The sequence below is a fragment of the Oncorhynchus tshawytscha genome, linkage group LG10 (assembly GCF_018296145.1).
Source record: "Oncorhynchus tshawytscha isolate Ot180627B linkage group LG10, Otsh_v2.0, whole genome shotgun sequence".
Taxonomy (NCBI): Eukaryota; Metazoa; Chordata; class Actinopteri; order Salmoniformes; family Salmonidae; genus Oncorhynchus; species Oncorhynchus tshawytscha.
This window is the reverse complement of record NC_056438.1, coordinates 34,435,126-34,452,398: the sequence shown is the minus strand read 5'-3', so window position 1 is coordinate 34,452,398 and position 17,273 is coordinate 34,435,126. Positions and strand designations below refer to the sequence as shown.

Genomic DNA, 17,273 nt, shown 5'->3' with positions numbered 1-17,273 from the left:
AGAGTTACACATGGGATAAACAAGCGTACAGTCAATAACACAATAGAAAAATCTGTATACAGTGTGCAAATGAAGTAAGGAGGTAAGGCAATAAATAGGCCATAGTGGCGAAGTAATTGCAATTTTCACTGAAGTTATATATGTGCAGATGAGGATGTACAAGTAGAAATACTGGTGTGCAAAAGAGCAGAAAAACAAAAACAAATATGGGGATGAGGTATGTAGTTGTATTATACACATTATACCCAAACATAAACACATTAAAATACAAAAACACAGTCATGGAAAACACAAATGGAACATTAAAAATCAAACAGTCCTCCACAAATAAGTCCCCAATCATTATGTTAAATTGCTCGAGTGGCACCAGAACAACAAGATTAAATGTATTTGGATATTTGTTCCAGCAATACTGTGCATTAAAACTAAAAGCAGATTTACCTAACTTGGTGGAGACCCTTGGAACTTTAAGAGTTAACCATCCCTGTGAACGGGTTAGGCAACTCAGGTGTCTATACTTCAACAGCAAAGTTAGATAAGACGGAAGTTTATGAAATAGGGCCTTGTAAACAAAAAGAGAGTAATGTAGAGATCGACAGGTCTTTAGCGAAGACAACATTTTGATACAGGATGCAGTAATGAGTATCAATGGTTTACGAGTAATAGCAGCTGCACTTTTATTAATAATATCACTATAATCAAGAACATATTAAAAGGTTGACTGAATAATCTGCTTCCAACTGCTTAGAGAAAGGCAAGATCTGTTTCAGTAGAAAAAGCCAACTTTAATTCTTAGCTTCTTAACCAGCTCATCTACTGTATATGTTTTTTAAACGTCAATTCCATATCAATCCAAACGTCTAAGTATTTATGTGTGGGAACGCGTTTGATTGGAGAACCAGTTTTGACACAGCCAGATCAAAAGTCGGGGCAACAGCATACATACTAATAGTATCATTCGCATATAGATGAAGTTTAAACATTTTAACAGACTGACCAATGGTGTTTATATAAATAGTGAAGAGAATAGGTCCCAAAATCAACCCCTGTGGTACACCTTTATGTACTTCAAGAAATTCAGACCTAACCCCATCAATCACAATGGCCTAAGTTCTAGTCCTAAGATAATCATGAAACCATGAACAGGCATATCAGAGTTCAGGCATATCTTATTCAAAAGAATATCATAATCAACAGTATCAAAAGTGTCATGTCTGACTATGATTAAATTATATGACATGCTATTTTATCAAGTCGATTACCTAACATTTAATTGATTACGTGATTGAATTAAACCATGCAACAATTAAAGCATTAATAAACTGGGACACCACGGAAGCATTCATTTATATAGAGTGGTTATCTCCTGAATCCACTCTCTTAAAGATGAAGATCTGTTATATCAATAGCAGTCAATTATTAATTGTCACCTCGATCGGTAGGTCTCATTCTGATTGTCGTAAGTACTTGGTTATCTGCACGAACCCTAGTTAATAAGTTGAATCAGCAATACACAAATTGGCTTAATTATTTATTTACTAAAATACCTAAATAATCACACAGAATTACATATACACATGATGATTAATCGATGTGTGATCTATCCTGTGTATATATATATATGACATGATGAGTAATCGATGTGTGATCTATCCTGTGTATATATATATATATCATGTCATAAAAAGCCCCTAGTGGGCTAACCCAATATGACAGCTGATTACACAAAGGATGGGGGTTGGGTTTGAATGAAAGAGCGGGAAGACTGAGGGGAAAAAGGGATTGTGTCTATCGGATCTTGAGAAGCTATGCTACCGTAAATACAGAATCTTATGAATTCTAATAACCGCCCATTGGTAAAAGGAAAATAAAAAGAGCAAAGTTGTACATTTACCAACAATTCAAGAATCTTAGCTAGACAAGGATGCCTTGAAATGAGGTGATCATTTTTAAGATCACTACTGTCCCTGCCCTTATGGAGTAGCAGCACAAGTGCTAATTTCCATACTTTAGGAATATTTCCTGATAACAATGTTCAATTACAAATGTGGGTTATTGAGCCAACAATGATGGGCGCTGCACACTTCTGCAGACCAGGATCCAATTGGTCTGCCCTGTGGATTTCTTGTTGTCCTGGATGCTAGCTAAGCATCCAGGACTTATTTTTCTGTAAATAGCCTAAAATAATAATTTCTCTGATCATTCAGTAAGTGATCATTCAGCAAGTTTCCCCTATCGGCATCCAGCCCAATATCATTGTGAATAGGCTTAGAAGTTATTTCAAAGAGAGAACCCACTGAAATAAATTTTGACTAAATGCCTCAATGATGCCATTTTTATCTGTAATGAGGCTAGTGTCTGGATTTTTTGGGGGGGGGGGTGGCAGAGAGGAGGAAGTAGTACCCTTCAGGGTTCGACAGTTTTCCAGAATTTAGACGGTTCCCATTACAGTCCGAAAGAGTGGATACATAATAATCAGATTTAACCTGTCTGATTTGTCTTACACAATAACTCCTCAGTTGTTTAAAAGCTTGCCAGTCCTGGGCTAAGACTGTGTTTCTGGCCTTGACCCAAGCGTCATCTCTTTTATGAATTACACTCTGATAATTCCGGTGTACCAGGCATTCGATCTACCTTTAACCCTTGAAAAAGGCTCAAAGCTAAATCAGGTTCAGGGATATCTGAAGTACAATCAAGGTCTCTAAGATAGAGATCATGTAAAAAAAAAAAAGTTATTTGGGATGATACGAGGCATAGGTTTGTATTTTTAACATCTCTAACACAAACATTATAGTATTACAGTTCTACCAAGTATTCTGACAGATTTTTATGAGCTGTTTGACTGCAACTAAGCATATATGTAAGTTCATATTGATTTTGTGCATGGTTGTAACCAGTTATAACCATAAGCAAGTACATACGGTGGGGCATCTCTGCAGGTTTTTAGATTTGCCCTAGAATTATTACATTTTAAAGAATACACACCAATACAGCTCTGGGTGTAGATTCAGAGCGTATTTGAGTTCTGTCTATCTGGTCAAAATCTGATACAGGTCCCCCTCCACCCTCTGGAGGTATGGATAACTTGTTACTATGTCTCAAGAGAAACCTAGATTCAAATATCTATCTATCAAATTAATATAGACAGAATTAATTAAAAAGTCCATATTGATACAGAAATTACTAAACAATGCAAGAACAAGTGCATTGACAAACATGAAAATGTGGAAGAATTGAATAAAATACCTTTGGGCTGTGATCAAAAATGTACCCATTAGTTTGTATGAGGGTTAATAGTGCTGCTGAGCCATGATATTCTATGCTAGTCTCAGGCTTACTATAGAGCAGTAGGGCACACACATGATAACCACCAAATCAAATTGTATTTGTCACATACACATGGTTAGCAGATGTTAATGCAAGTGTAGCGAAATGCTTGTGCTTCTAGTTCCGACCATGCAGTAATATCTAACAAGTAATCTAACCTAACAATTTCACAACAACTACCTTATACACACACACAAGTGTAAAGGAATTAATACGAATATGTACATAAAAATATATGAATAAGTGATGGCCGAATGGCATAGGCAAGATGCAGTAGATGGTATAGAGTACAGTATATACATATGGGATGAGTAATGTAGGGTATGAAAACATTATATAAAGTGGCATTGTTTAAAGTGGCTAGAGTGATACATTTATTACTTCAATTTTTCCATTACTAAAGTGGCTAGAGTTGAGTCAGTATGTTGGCAGCAGCCACTCAATGTTAGTGATGGCTGTTTAACAGTCTGATGGCCTTGAGATAGAAGCTGTTTTTCAATCTCTCGGTCCCCGCTTTGATGCAACTGTACTGACCTCACCTTCTGGATGATAGCGGGGTGAACAGGCAGTGGCTCGGGTGTGTAACGGTTTTCTTCTGGTGAAAGAGAGGCGGACCAAAATGCAGCGTGGTGGTTATTCATGTTTAATTTATAAAGACACTATACATGAATAAACTAACAAAAACCTAAACAGCCCTATCTGGTGCAAACACAGAGACAGGAACAATCACCCACAAAACCCAACACAAAACAGGCTACCTAAATATGGTTCCCAATCAGAGACAATGACTAACACCTGCCTCTGATTGAGAACCATATCAGGCCAAACATAGAAATAGACAAACCAGACACACAACATAGAATGCCCACCCAGCTCACGTCCTGACCAACACTAAAACAAGGAAAACACATACGAACGATGGTCAGAACGTGACAGGGTGGTTGTTGTCCTTGATGACCTTTTTGGCCTTCCTGTGACATCGGGTGGTGTAGGTGTCCCAGAGGGCAGGTAGTTTACACCCGGTGATGCGTTGTGCAGACCTCACTACCCTCTGGAGAGCCTTACGGTTATGAGCGGAGCAGCTGCCGTACCAGGTGGTGATACAGCCCGACAGGATGCTCTCGATTGTGCATCTGTAAAAGTTTGTGAGTGTTTTTGGTGACAAGCCGAATTTCTTCAGCCTCCTGAGGTTGAAGAGACCATGTAAAGAGTAGGAGATCATTAATCCTCACTTGTAATGTCTACAGAGTCTAAATTGCTGTGTCTAGAAAATAACAAGGAGAACGTGAAACATAACAGAGCGCTGTCTCCTTTTTTTAACTTCACATTGACTTAGCTTCTCAGTGTGGCTATTCCCAAATTCCTGTGCCTACTGTCATTCTAATCTCACAAGTCTTGAAATTTTACAGGAGATGTTTACCCTGGATGGTATTTTAAGGTAATCAAACCCTCTCAGCCCCGAAGAGGAGCAGAGATATCAAAGGTTGTCTCAGCTTGTTTTTCTCGCATTTTCTCCTTGTCTGTTCGCAGCGCTGTGTCTCGCAAGGACTGGCGCTGGAGGTTTTGTAGCTGGGTATTACCGCCACACCAGCGGTCACGAGTCATGACGGCAGTCAAATTCCAGATGACCATTTAGTCACAGTAATTAGGCTTCTCCAAGCTCTGATGCTGCTGATGGTCATTAGTAGCCTACCAAACTTGTTAACTGCCTGGTACTCAGCACTCTATTGTCCCTCTAATCATTCTGACATCAATGTAAATGTATTCGAAAAGCTAATCAAACACTTCATAAGAGCCCATGAGCAAGATGGCTCCGACAGAGGGGGCCACCTCTCGTCTAGTCCTTAGGAAACTTGTTTTTTTAATGTATACTTTCTTACATTGTTATCCCAGAAAATGTTGTGTGTTATAACATACAGCCGGGAAGAACTATTGGATATCAGAGTGGCGGTGACTCACCAGCATTACGACCAGGAATATGACTTTCTCGAAGCGGATCCTTTGTTCGCACCTCCCAAGGCATTTGAACTGATTCCAGAGGCCAATTCAAAACAACACCACTGGAGGAGAGGAATTCGGAGTGGTCTTCTAGTCAGACTTCGGAGGCGCCCACACCACCCACTGCTTTCAAGTATATTACTCACTAAACGTTCAGTCTCTAGATAACAAAGTTGACGACATCAGAGCAAGGGTTGCTTTCCAGAGAGACATCAGGGATTGTAACATACTGTGTTTCACGGAAACATGGCTCTTTAGGGATAAACTGTCGGAATCTGTCCAGCCATCTGGATTCTCAGTGCATCGCACCGGCACGAATAAACATCTCTCCAGGAAGAAGAAAGGCAGGGGTGTATGTTTCACGATTAACGACTCATGGTGTAATTGTAATAACATACAGGAACTCAAGTCCTTTTTGTTCACCTGACCTAGAATACCTCACAATCAAATGCCGACCGTATTATCTCCCAAGAGAACTCTCTTCGGTTATTGTCACAGCTGTGTAAATCCCCCCTCAAGCTGATACCTCGGTGGCCCTCAAGGAACTTCACTGAACTTTGTGCAAACTGGAAACCACATATCCTTAGGATGCATTTATTGTAGCTGGGGATTTTAACAAAGCAAATTATAGAAAAAGGCTACCTTGATTCTATCAACATATCGACTGCAGCACTAGTGCTGGAAAAACACTGAACCATTGTTACTCTAACTTCCGGTATGCATACAAGGCCCTCCCAAGCCCTCCTTTCGGCAAATCTGACCACAACTCTATTTTGCATGCTAAGGACTATTCAACGCTGGTCTGACCAATCAGAATCCACACTTCAAGATTGTTTTGATCACCGGACTGGGATATGTTCGGGTAGCTTCTGAGAATAATATGAATGCGTACACTGAGACAATTACTGAGTTTAACTAGAGGTGCATAGGAGATGTTGTACCTACTGTGACTATTAAAACCTACCCTAACCAGAAGCCGTGGATAGATGGCAGCATTCGCGCAAAACTGAAAGCACAAGCCACCGCATTTAACCATGGCAAGGTGATGGGGATTATGGCCGAATACAGACAGAGTAGTTATTTCCTCCGCAAGGCAATCAAACAGGCAAAACATCAGTATTGAGACAAAGTGGAGTTGCAATTCAACGGCTCAGACACAAGATGTATTTGGCAGGGTCTACAGACAATCACGGACTACAAAAGGAAAACCAGCCACGTCGCGGACATCGACATATTGCTTCCGGACAAGCTAAACAGGTTCTTCGTCCGCTTTCAGGATAACACAATGCCACCAACGCGGCGAGCTACCAAGGACTGTGGGCTCTCCTGCTCCATGGCCGACATGAGTAAGACATTTAAACGTGTTAACCCTCGCAAGGCTGCCGGCCCAGACAGCATCCCTAACCGCGTTCTCAGAGCATGTGCAGACCAGCTGGCTGATTTGTTTACGGACATATTCCATCTCTCCCTATCCCAGTCTGCCGTCCCCACATGCTTCAAGATGGCCACCATTTTTCTGTACCCAAGAATGCAAAGGTAACTGAACTAAATGACTCACTTCTGTCATCATGAAGTGCTTTGAGAGACTATTCAAGGATCATATCACCACCACCTTACATGTCACCCTAGACACACTTCAATGTGCTTACCGCCCCAATATGTCCACAGACAATGCAATCACCATCACACTGCACACTGCCCTATCCCATCTGGACAAGAGGAATACCTATGTAAGAGTGCTGTTCATTGACTATAGCTCAGCATTCAACACCATTAGCACCCTCCAAGCTAATCATTAAGCTCAAGGCCCTGGGTCTGAACCCCACCCTGTGCAATTGGATCCTGGACTTCCTGACGGGCTGCCCCCAGGTGGTGAAGGTAGGAAACAAATCTCCACTTCGCTGATCCTCAACACTGGGGCCCCGCATGGGTGCATACTCAGCCTCCTCCTGTACTCCCTGTTCATCCATTGACGGTGTGGCTAAGCACACCTCCAACTCACTCATCAAGTTTACAGACAGTAGTAGGCTTGATTACCAACAACGACGAGACAGCCTAACAGGGAGGAGGTGAGTGCTCTGTGAGTGTGGTGTCAGGAAAATAACCTCTCACTCAACGTCAACAAAACAAAGTAGATGGTCATGGACTTCAGGAAACAGCAGAGGGAGCACCCCCTATCCACATCGATGGGACAGAAGTGGAGAAGGTGGAAAGTTTTAAGTTCCTCGGCGTACATATCTCTGGCAAATTGAAATGGTCCGCCTCTTAAACCTCATGAGGCTGAAGAAATGTGGCTTGTCACCTAAAACCCTCACAAACTTTTACAGATGCACAATTTAGAGCATCCTGTCAGGCTGCATCACCACCTGGTAGGGCACCTAGAGGTCGACTGATTATGATTTTTCAACACCGCTACCGCTCATTAGAGGACCAAAAAAAAGCCGATACCGATTAATCGGACGATTTTTTTAATATATATTTGTAATAATTAAAATTACAACAATACTGAATGAACAATGAACACTTATTTTAACTTAATATAATACATACATAAAATCCATTTAGTCTCAAATAAATAATGAAACATGTTCAATTTGGTTTAAATAATGCAAAAACAGTGTTGAAGAAAGTAAAAGTGCAATATGTGTCATGTAAAAAAGCTAATGTTTATGTTCCTTGCTCAGAACATGAGAACATATGAAAGCAGGTGGTTCCTTTTATTAACATGAGTCTTCAATATTCCCAGTTAATACGTTTTAGGTTGGAGTTATTATAGGAATTATGACGTCAACTATTTATCTCTATACCATTTGTGTTTCATATACCTTTGACTATTGGATGTTCTTATAGGCACTTTAGTATTGCCAGCCTAATCTCAGAAGTTCATAGGCTTGAAGTCATTAACAGCGCTGTGCTTCAAGCATTGCTAAGAGCTGCTGGCAAACACAGTAAAGTGCTGTTTGAATGAATTCTTACAAGCCTGCTGTTGCCTACCACCGCACAGTCAGACTGCTCTATCAAATATCAAATCATAGACTTAATTATAATAAACACACAGAAATACGAGCCTGGTCATTAATATGGTCAAATCCGTAAACTATCATTTCGAAAACAAAACGCTTATTCTTTCAGTGAAATACGGAACCTTTCCTTATTTTATCGAACGGTTGGCAACCCTAAGTCTAAGTATTGCTTCTACATTGCACAACCTTCAATGTTATGTCATAATTATGTAAAATTCTGGCAAATTAATTACGGTCTTTGCTAGGAAGAAATGGTCTTCACACAGTTCGCAACGAGCCATGCGGCCACAACTTACCCTGACTTTGCTTGCACTGAACGCAAGAGAAGTGACACAATTTCCCTCGTTAATATTGCCTGCTAACATGCATTTCTTTTAACAAAATATTCAGGTAAAGAAATATACTTCTGTGTATTTATTTTAAGGATGGCATTGATGTTTATGGTTAGGATCGTTTGTGCTTTTTTCACAAATGTGCTTTTGTTAAATCATCACCCGTTTGGCGAAGTTGAAGTAGGCTGGGATTCGATGATAAATTAACAGGCACCACGTTGATTATATGCAACGCAGGGCAAGCTAGTTAACCTAGTAATATCATCAACCATGTGTAGTTAATTAGTGATTATGTGAAGATTGAACTTATCTTATAAAAAACAATCAATGTTAGCTAGCAACTTACCTTGGCTCCTGGCAGCCACAAGGTCCTTTTGATGCTGCACTCGCATAACAGGTGGTCAGCCTGCCACGCAGTCTCCTCGTGGATTGCAATGTAATCGGCCATAATCAGCGTCCAAAAAGGCTGATGAAGTGTGTACAGCATGCGCAAAACGCAAAGCAGAGTTCATGCAACTTTCATGCAACTTTTTTTCAAGTGATCGATAGAGTCACATTTTTAAAGAGCTGTAAATTAAACATATAGGAGTACCTGTTTCTTTGTTGACCGCGCAACAAAGAATAGCCACAGGTGTGCACTCCCTCACTCCCTCCAATTGTATTCTACATACTATAAAATAACAAAATAATGCCATGGAATTCTAAGCAAATCTTGTCTGCTAAATGAACTAGTGTTGCCTACAACCATATGGCATAGCCAGATCAAGGCCTATCATAAGGACAACTCAGAGTATGCTATTATGTTCTTCTGAAATAGACAAAAATTCATGTCATGTTTCCCTAGACCTGTCTAAAATAAATAAGGGATTTATTGTGATAGGTTAGCCTATATTACATGGATTTATTTTACTTTTTAAAATGTAGATGTTCCAAAGGTCTGCATCAGTGGCTTGTATGCTTTGTGTGGAAGCCAGGAGATGCTAAATGTGTTTGTTAATTAACGGTCAAATACTGGGAGACGGGTAGTTATTTGCTTGACAATCACCGGATGACAAAATGTCATGACCACCACAGCCCTAGTCATGCTTTAGGCATTTGTCAAATAGATTTGAAGGTGAGCCACAGAAAGTCGGAGTTGAGCACAAGGGGTTTTAGTGGCAGCCATAGAACTGTCAAATAATCAGTCAACACTGAGAAGTTATGTCACTCTGCATATGACACCTTTCATTAAATCATGATTACAACTAGTCTTAACAGGGAAAAACACAAAGACATATACTTAAGACAGCACATCATAGTCACCTTCCCGAAGACACATGCAAGCATACTATATGTTATATAAAAAATGGAATGTCTTAGAAGTGTTTGTTTTGTGTTTTTTACAGGGTTCCCTCGGGCCTCCTGGCATCCCAGGTGTTGATGGGCTGAAGGTAAGATCATTGTTATAGAGGAAGACCTGATAGATGTGACACATAAGTAGATGACATATTTCAATAGCTTTATTTGCAGATTACCTAACCTCATCCCCAGGCTGATGCATAGAGCCTGGTAACAGTGTGAAACTGTTTGGAACTTAGGGGGCGTAGATTTACTGAGTGACATGCTAATGAATTCAAATTCTGAGTGAATCACACGACTATGAGGCATTTCAACAACTTTGTCAATATGGCTTGACCATGGTAATTGACCACCCAATGTACCCTAGGAGTTTAGCTTCTTCAACTTGCTCAATGGTCACACCCTTTATACACAACTCCAGCTGAGGTTTAGGTCAGAGCCAAGAATGGGATGTTTCCTCAACAAAGACTATCCTGAAGCTGTGCGCCAGAAGAGGAAACAAATTATCCCAGTCATGAAAGCTGCCAGAGTGCATCAGGACATTGCTTATGTCCGCTATGACAGGCTCATGGTCCACCCTCCCTCCCAAAAGCCTGGAAGGGATGAGAGAGCCATGCCTGTGGGTTCGTAATGTCAGCCCCGCAGGACACGCACACTTACACACACACACACACACACACTTGATGGACTGCGCTCTCTTTTCTTCTCTCAGCTGATTGGTTGACATACTGTAAATTGAGAAATGTTGTGACTAAACTTAACAAAAAGAAGAAGAAATTACATTACCAAACCAAGATAAATTACATAAAACACAATGAAAATAATGATATAATAATGATAAGCCACCAGGTATAGACAACCTTGATGGGAAACTATTAAGAATGGTATCCATATTTTCTATATATTTAACCAAAGCCTGGAATGTGTGTGTCCACAAGCGTAGAAGGAAGCTAAAGTAATTCCACTGCCTAAAAATAGTAAAGCACCCTTTGCTGGCTCTAATAGCCACTCAACCAGTTTGCAGCCTGTTCTTAGTACACTGATGGATAGAATTCTGTTTGACCAAATGCAAAGAGTCAACAAATCTGCCTCAAAAGTATGTATCACAACAGAACATTATTAGGTAGGAGTTAAGTGATTTTAATCAAATTCCATCATCATTATGACAATATTCCATCATCGTTATGTCAATTACTTGACATAATGATTATAGATAATTGTACGATTTATGAGTTTAGTTAGCATTGCATGAGAAACTCCCTAAGTCTTAAAACTTAAGGTATAGGGGGCATCATTTTCACTTTTGGATAAATAGCGAGCCCAATTTCAACTTCCTGCTACTCATGCCAAGAATATAAGATATGCATATTAGTAGTAGATTTGGATAGAAAACACTCTGAAGTTTCTAAAACTGTTTGAATCATGTCTGAGTATAACAGAACTTGTAGCAGGCAAAACCCCGAGGACTAATCATTTAGAATTTTTTTTTTTAGGTCTTTTCATTGGGTAACTATATTCATAAGGAATGTGTTTGCAGTTCCAACCGCTTCCACTGGATGTCACCAGTCTTTGGAAAATGGTTGAGGTTAAACCTTTGTGAAATGAAGAAGTACGGCCATCTTGGAACTGGGTAACACTGTTGAGACTTGCGCAAGACTTGAAAAGTAGCGTTGGGTTGTTGTCTTCCTGTATTGAACACAGATCAACCCGTCTTCAATTTGATCGTTTTTTTTTAACAGTATTTTTATTGGAATTTCACAATTTTCACCCATATTAAGAGATACAACAGAGACAAAGCGCACAGGGCAAAAACAAGAAAAACAGCACCTACTTACACATATCTACGTGCATATATATACACATACATACATATATCCATGCATATACACACACATACGCATACATACGCGCACGCACACACACCCATACATACGTACACCATTTTCCTCTTCCCGCTCGGCCCTTCTCTCACCCCATCACCATCATTGCGTCTCTCAATACATACATTTTAAACAAACTTACAAACAGAAATTAAACAAAAAAGCTCAGTTTAAACCAAGAGGTTAGGTTCCACACATGGAACGTACAGTGTAGTTCTGAAATACATAGATCCCCGCCATTCTAAGAGAATCCTTGCAGCATAATAGCTGATACCTCAGGTTCTAGGTAATTTAGATAAGGTTCCCATACTTTGTAGAACTGGTCTGTTTTAGAATGCAATGTACATGTCAGATATTCCAGAGGCACCCATTCAAATAGTATCTTATGCCAATCTTTAATAGAAGGAACCTTATCACTAATCCACTGTAAAAGGATGTTTTTCCTCGCTGCGAAGGTAAGGATGTTGTAAAGCCTCCTTTTACCAACAGAAGTAACATGCCTACTAGGGAGACCTAACAGTAAAGAAACTGGGTCCAATTCTAGATCAACCCCTAGGATCTTTTCAATTTCTTGCAGAACACCAGACCAGTATCTTTGTATTTTGGTACATGACCATAAACAATGTGTTAGGGTGCCTGTATCAGTTTTGCATTTAAGACACTGAGGGGAAGAGGAAGTGTGGCTAAAAGCATGTCTGCGATTTGGGGATATATGCAATCTGTGTATTATTCTTAATTGGATTGCTCTAGTACGGTTACATATAGACATTGTTTTTGCATATCTCCAAATGTCCTCTCACATCTCTTCGTCAATAGTAACATACAATTCTTTCTCCCACACTTGTTTCACCCTCTGTGTGTTGACAGCAGAAAAGGACCTTAAAGTATCATAAAACAGACTTACAGACATTTTCCTTTGTGGGAAAAAAAGCATTCTTTCAATGACAGACACATCAGGGTTATCAATTAAGGTGGTGCTCTTCAGAATATAATGTCTTACTTGTAGGAAGCGGAAAAAGTCCTGCTTTGGGAGTCGATATTTCTCGACCATCTGCTCAAATGACAACAAAATCTTATCAGCAAATAAGTCATTTAGCCTGCGTACGCCCTTATTAAGCCATAAATTAAAGCCAGCATCCAGTAATCCTGGACTGAAATCTGGGTTGTTAAGAATTGGGGTAAGAGCAGAGGTTAGTTTGGACCTTCCCAGGAAGCGTTGAACTGACCTCCATACTTTGAGTGTGTTAAGTGTAACGGGATTATTGCAGTGATCTTCTACAGACTTGAAACTTCTGAAAAATAAAAGATCCTGTAAGGGGTATTTTGAAAGAGAAGTCTCAATGTCTAACCAAATAGGAGTCATCATTTGTGATCCAGTCAGAAATATAACAAAAGGTGGGCACACCATTGATAGAACCTGATATTGGGCAGGTCCAAGCCGCCCATAGAACTTGGCAGCTGCAATATTGCCATCTTAAGTCTTGGCTTGCGTTTACTCCATATAAAAGGAACTTAGCCATCCATTTACATCCTTTATTACCTGATTGGAGAGTAATACTGGGATCATTTGGATTGGGTAAAGTAGTCTAGGTAAAATGTTCATTTTCAAGAGGGATATTCTACCCAACCAAGAAATCGGGAGAGCGTTCCAGCGCTCCAGATCCTGTCTTATTGTATCAAACAAGGGAACAAAATTGGCTTTGTACATTAGCTGGAATTTAGGAGTTACAAATATACCCGGGTACATGAAAACTGAGGGAGACCATTTAAAAGGGAAGGGGGGAGAAGTATTAGGTACAGAGTGTAGGCTACCAAATGGCATAGCCTCTGACTTAGTAAGGTTAATCTTGTAGCCTGAGAATTCGCTGAATAATTCAATAATATTAATAAGAGATGTAATTGAAGTCTCGGGACTAGAGATGAATATCAGGACATAATCAGCATATGAGCTTATTTTATGGTGAACATCACCAATGAGCAGCCCCTGTATAGCAGGCGTTACCCTGATGGCCTTGGCCAGTGGTTCCATAACGAGTGCAAAGAGGAGGGGGGATAAATGACAGCCCTGTCTGGTACCTCTGTGTATAGAGAAGCTATTTGACCTTAGCCCGTTAGTAAGGACAGCAGCCTGAGGATCATCATATAAAACTTTCACCCATTTTATAAAGTTGTCCCCCAGACCAAATTTATTTAGAGCAAATAATAGGTAAGACCACTCCACACGATGAAATGCTTTCTCAGCATCTAGGGAGAGCACAAGACCATCCACAGCACTTTGTTGGTAGGCTTGAATTACATTAAGAAGCCGCCTGACATTGTTGCATGACTTACGGCCCCTAATGAAGCCAGTTTGGTCTCCTTTCACAATTAGTGGCAGTGAGTCCTCTAATCTTGTGGCTAAAATTTTAGAAAGCAATTTTCTATCCACATTCAGAAGGGAAATTGGTCTGTACGAGGAACAAGACTCTGGACATTTTCCCTTTTTGAGAATAAGTGAAATGTTGGCTTCTCTCAGCGTTTGAGGGAGTTGGTCATTTGAAAATGAGTGGTTAAACATATCACGCAATGGCTCAAGGATCAGGCCATGGAACTCTTTATATAACTCACTACAAAACCCGTCTGGTCCTGGGGCCTTACCATTTTGCAGATTCTTAATTGCGAACATTATCTCTTCCTTGGTAATAGGGGCATTAAGGAGGGACCTCTGCTCTTCGGAGATAGTAGGGAGCTCAATCTTACAAAATAAGTTCTCCATTAATTTGGGTGCATCCTTTGGCAGTTCTGAAGCATAAAGGTTTGTATAAAATTTCTTAAATGAGTCACTTATCAATTTATTTTCATATAAATGATTACCATCAGAATCAGTAATAGTAGCAATTGACTGAGAGTCAGCCCTCTTTTTAGCTAGGTATGCCAAGTACTTTCCTGGCTTATCGCCATGTTCATATAGCTTTTGCCTGACAAATCTCATTTTCTTTTCAGCGTCCTGTGTTAGGAGAGAGTCTAACGTTGATCTAATGACTGATATTTCCTTTAATAGGGCAGGAGTGGGCGTTTTAATGTAGTCCTTCTCTTTAGTTCCTAATTCACCCTCTAACATTCCCGCTTTTTCCGTCTCTTAGTAGCTGTGTATGACATAATCAGACCCCTGGCATACGCTTTACAGGTCTCCCAAAGGAGCGAGGGGTTATCTGTTGATTGAGAGTTAATAGAGAAAAATGCTTTAAACTCTGTAATAAAATATGATGTGAATGTATGGTCTTTAAGAATGGTTGTGTTCAACCTCCAATGTCTTGACCGATTGAATGCCCCGTTGAGTTTTATGTCCAGGATCACCTCAGCATGATCAGATATGACTATGCTTCCTATCCTAGTGGATAAAACAGACTGCAAAGACGTCCTGGGCATAAAAAAATAATCTATTCTAGTCTGACATCCATGAGGTGCAGAGAAAAAAGTGAACTCTCTGTTGGAGGGATGAAAAGCTCTCCAGACATCCGCATACCCCAGATCATCACAAATAGCTTTAAGTGACTTAGCTTGAGGAGAGAGTGAAGCTATACCGCTGGGAAACTTATCAATAAGGGGGTTCAACAAGCAGTTAAAATCTCCTCCAACCACTGCAGTGTCCGAGTTTAATTCTGAAAAGTCTAGAAATGCCTTAGTGAGGAAATCAGGGGGGTGAGCAGGGGGAAGTAAATATTCATTATGGAAATGTTCTGCCCTTGTAAAGTACCATTAATTATAACAAAGCGACCAAATGTATCTTTCACACAATTCAAGACCTTAAGTGGTAAGTTCTTTTTCACCAGAATTGCTATACCTCTACTTCTGGATGTAAATGATGAGAAAAACACTTGACCAAACCCCCCTTGTTGTAATTTCAGGTGCTCCTTATCATCCAAATGAGTTTCTTGCAACAGGGCAATATCAATATTTTATTTTTTCAAAAAAGACAGTACTTTCTTCCTTTTAATGGGGTTATGGCTCCCTCTAATGTTCCACGTACATACACGCAGTCTGTTATCTGCCATTGTATCTTGACCATTCAATATCCAGACTGGATCTTACTGTAAAAGTGGGGTGGTACCTTTTTCCATGTGTTGAACTCCCCTCTATCTCACTGAGCATAAACAAAAAATATGAACCCTGAACCTAGAACTATACTAAACCCAAAAATTAAACATGTAAAGATCCAAAAGGGGGTTTTCCCACTAGCTAACATGCAGGGGATTTCAACTCTCCAATGTAGACTCTTAAGTCTGCATTGCCACTCAATAGCCTCATCCTTTGTATGTATGGAAAAGAAAATCAATAGAAGAAGATTGAGGCTCTTCCACCTAAAACCAAGCCTGGGCACCAATATGGATTCACACATATCTCAGCCTGAGCTATAGCGGCTATTACTTTAGCAAGAAAAATAATAAAGATACGAATAGTACTGAGCCGGAGTACGTGAGGACTCACACCACTGTTTCATGATCAGATTCAACCAAAAATAAACAAAGTTATTCAATGCTGTGGAGGAGCAGCTTAAAGATATTTACCCGAGAGAGTCAATAAACGCAGCAGCCTCTTCAGGCGTGTAGAGCTTTTTAGGTGATCCGTTGACCATAATCTTCAATGTGGCCGGGTACAACAGTGCGTAGTCCATCTTCATTCTCCTGAGTCGAGCCTTCGCCTCATCAAACGCTTTGCGTCTTCGTACAACCGCTGTGGAATAATCATTGAAGAATGAGACCTTTGGACATTTATGTTGACTACCATTAGAGCCGATGTTTCTAGCCGCATCCATGACGCGCTGCTTGTCGGTGAAGTTGTGGAACTTTATAACCACCGGCCGTGGGCGCTGATTGGGACCGGGTATCGGTGCTTGAGAGCGATGGGCTCTGTCCAGCTTCACACGACCAGCCTTAGTGTCCATTTGTAGGTAGCCAGGGATCCATTCCTCAAAGAATTTTACTGAACGTGTCCCTTCAGAATTTTCCGGGAGTCCCACAACACGAATATTGCATCTAAGTCCTCGATTATACAAGTCGTCAGTGTGCTCCGCCATGTCGCGCACCTGTTTCTCAAGTGCTTTTATCTTAGCGTCCATAGATGTAGTTGAAGTTTCCACTGCAGCAATTCTTCCTTCCGCCTCAACACGTTTCACAACCCTCTGTATTTCAGCTGAATGGCCTGCTATTGCTTCCAAGACCGCTCTTATCTTAGCATCGATCACTTTAGTAATGTTATCAGTCATCTTTTGAATCATCAGGTCCATTGTGCCTGGATCCGCAATGGTGTTAGCTAGCTCCTCATGCACATCCACAGGGGTGGTGGTTTTGGTCGACTTAGTAGTTCTATTGGGCATGTTGTCTGAGATTTTTGCG

The 17,273-nt window shown here is 40.4% G+C and overlaps 1 protein-coding gene across 9 annotated transcripts in view; it reads left to right on the top strand.

The window, feature by feature from the left end:
• The window catches only part of LOC112260125 (collagen alpha-1(XXV) chain), a 337,796-nt gene that overhangs the window by 245,147 nt on the left and 75,376 nt on the right, over window positions 1-17,273 (top strand). For all 9 annotated transcript variants that reach the window (XM_042328516.1, XM_042328517.1, XM_024434986.2 and 6 more), the window contains one exon: window positions 10,066-10,110. In XM_042328516.1, coding sequence (XP_042184450.1) covers window positions 10,066-10,110 — 45 coding nt within the window. The remainder of the gene's footprint in view (window positions 1-10,065; window positions 10,111-17,273) is intronic.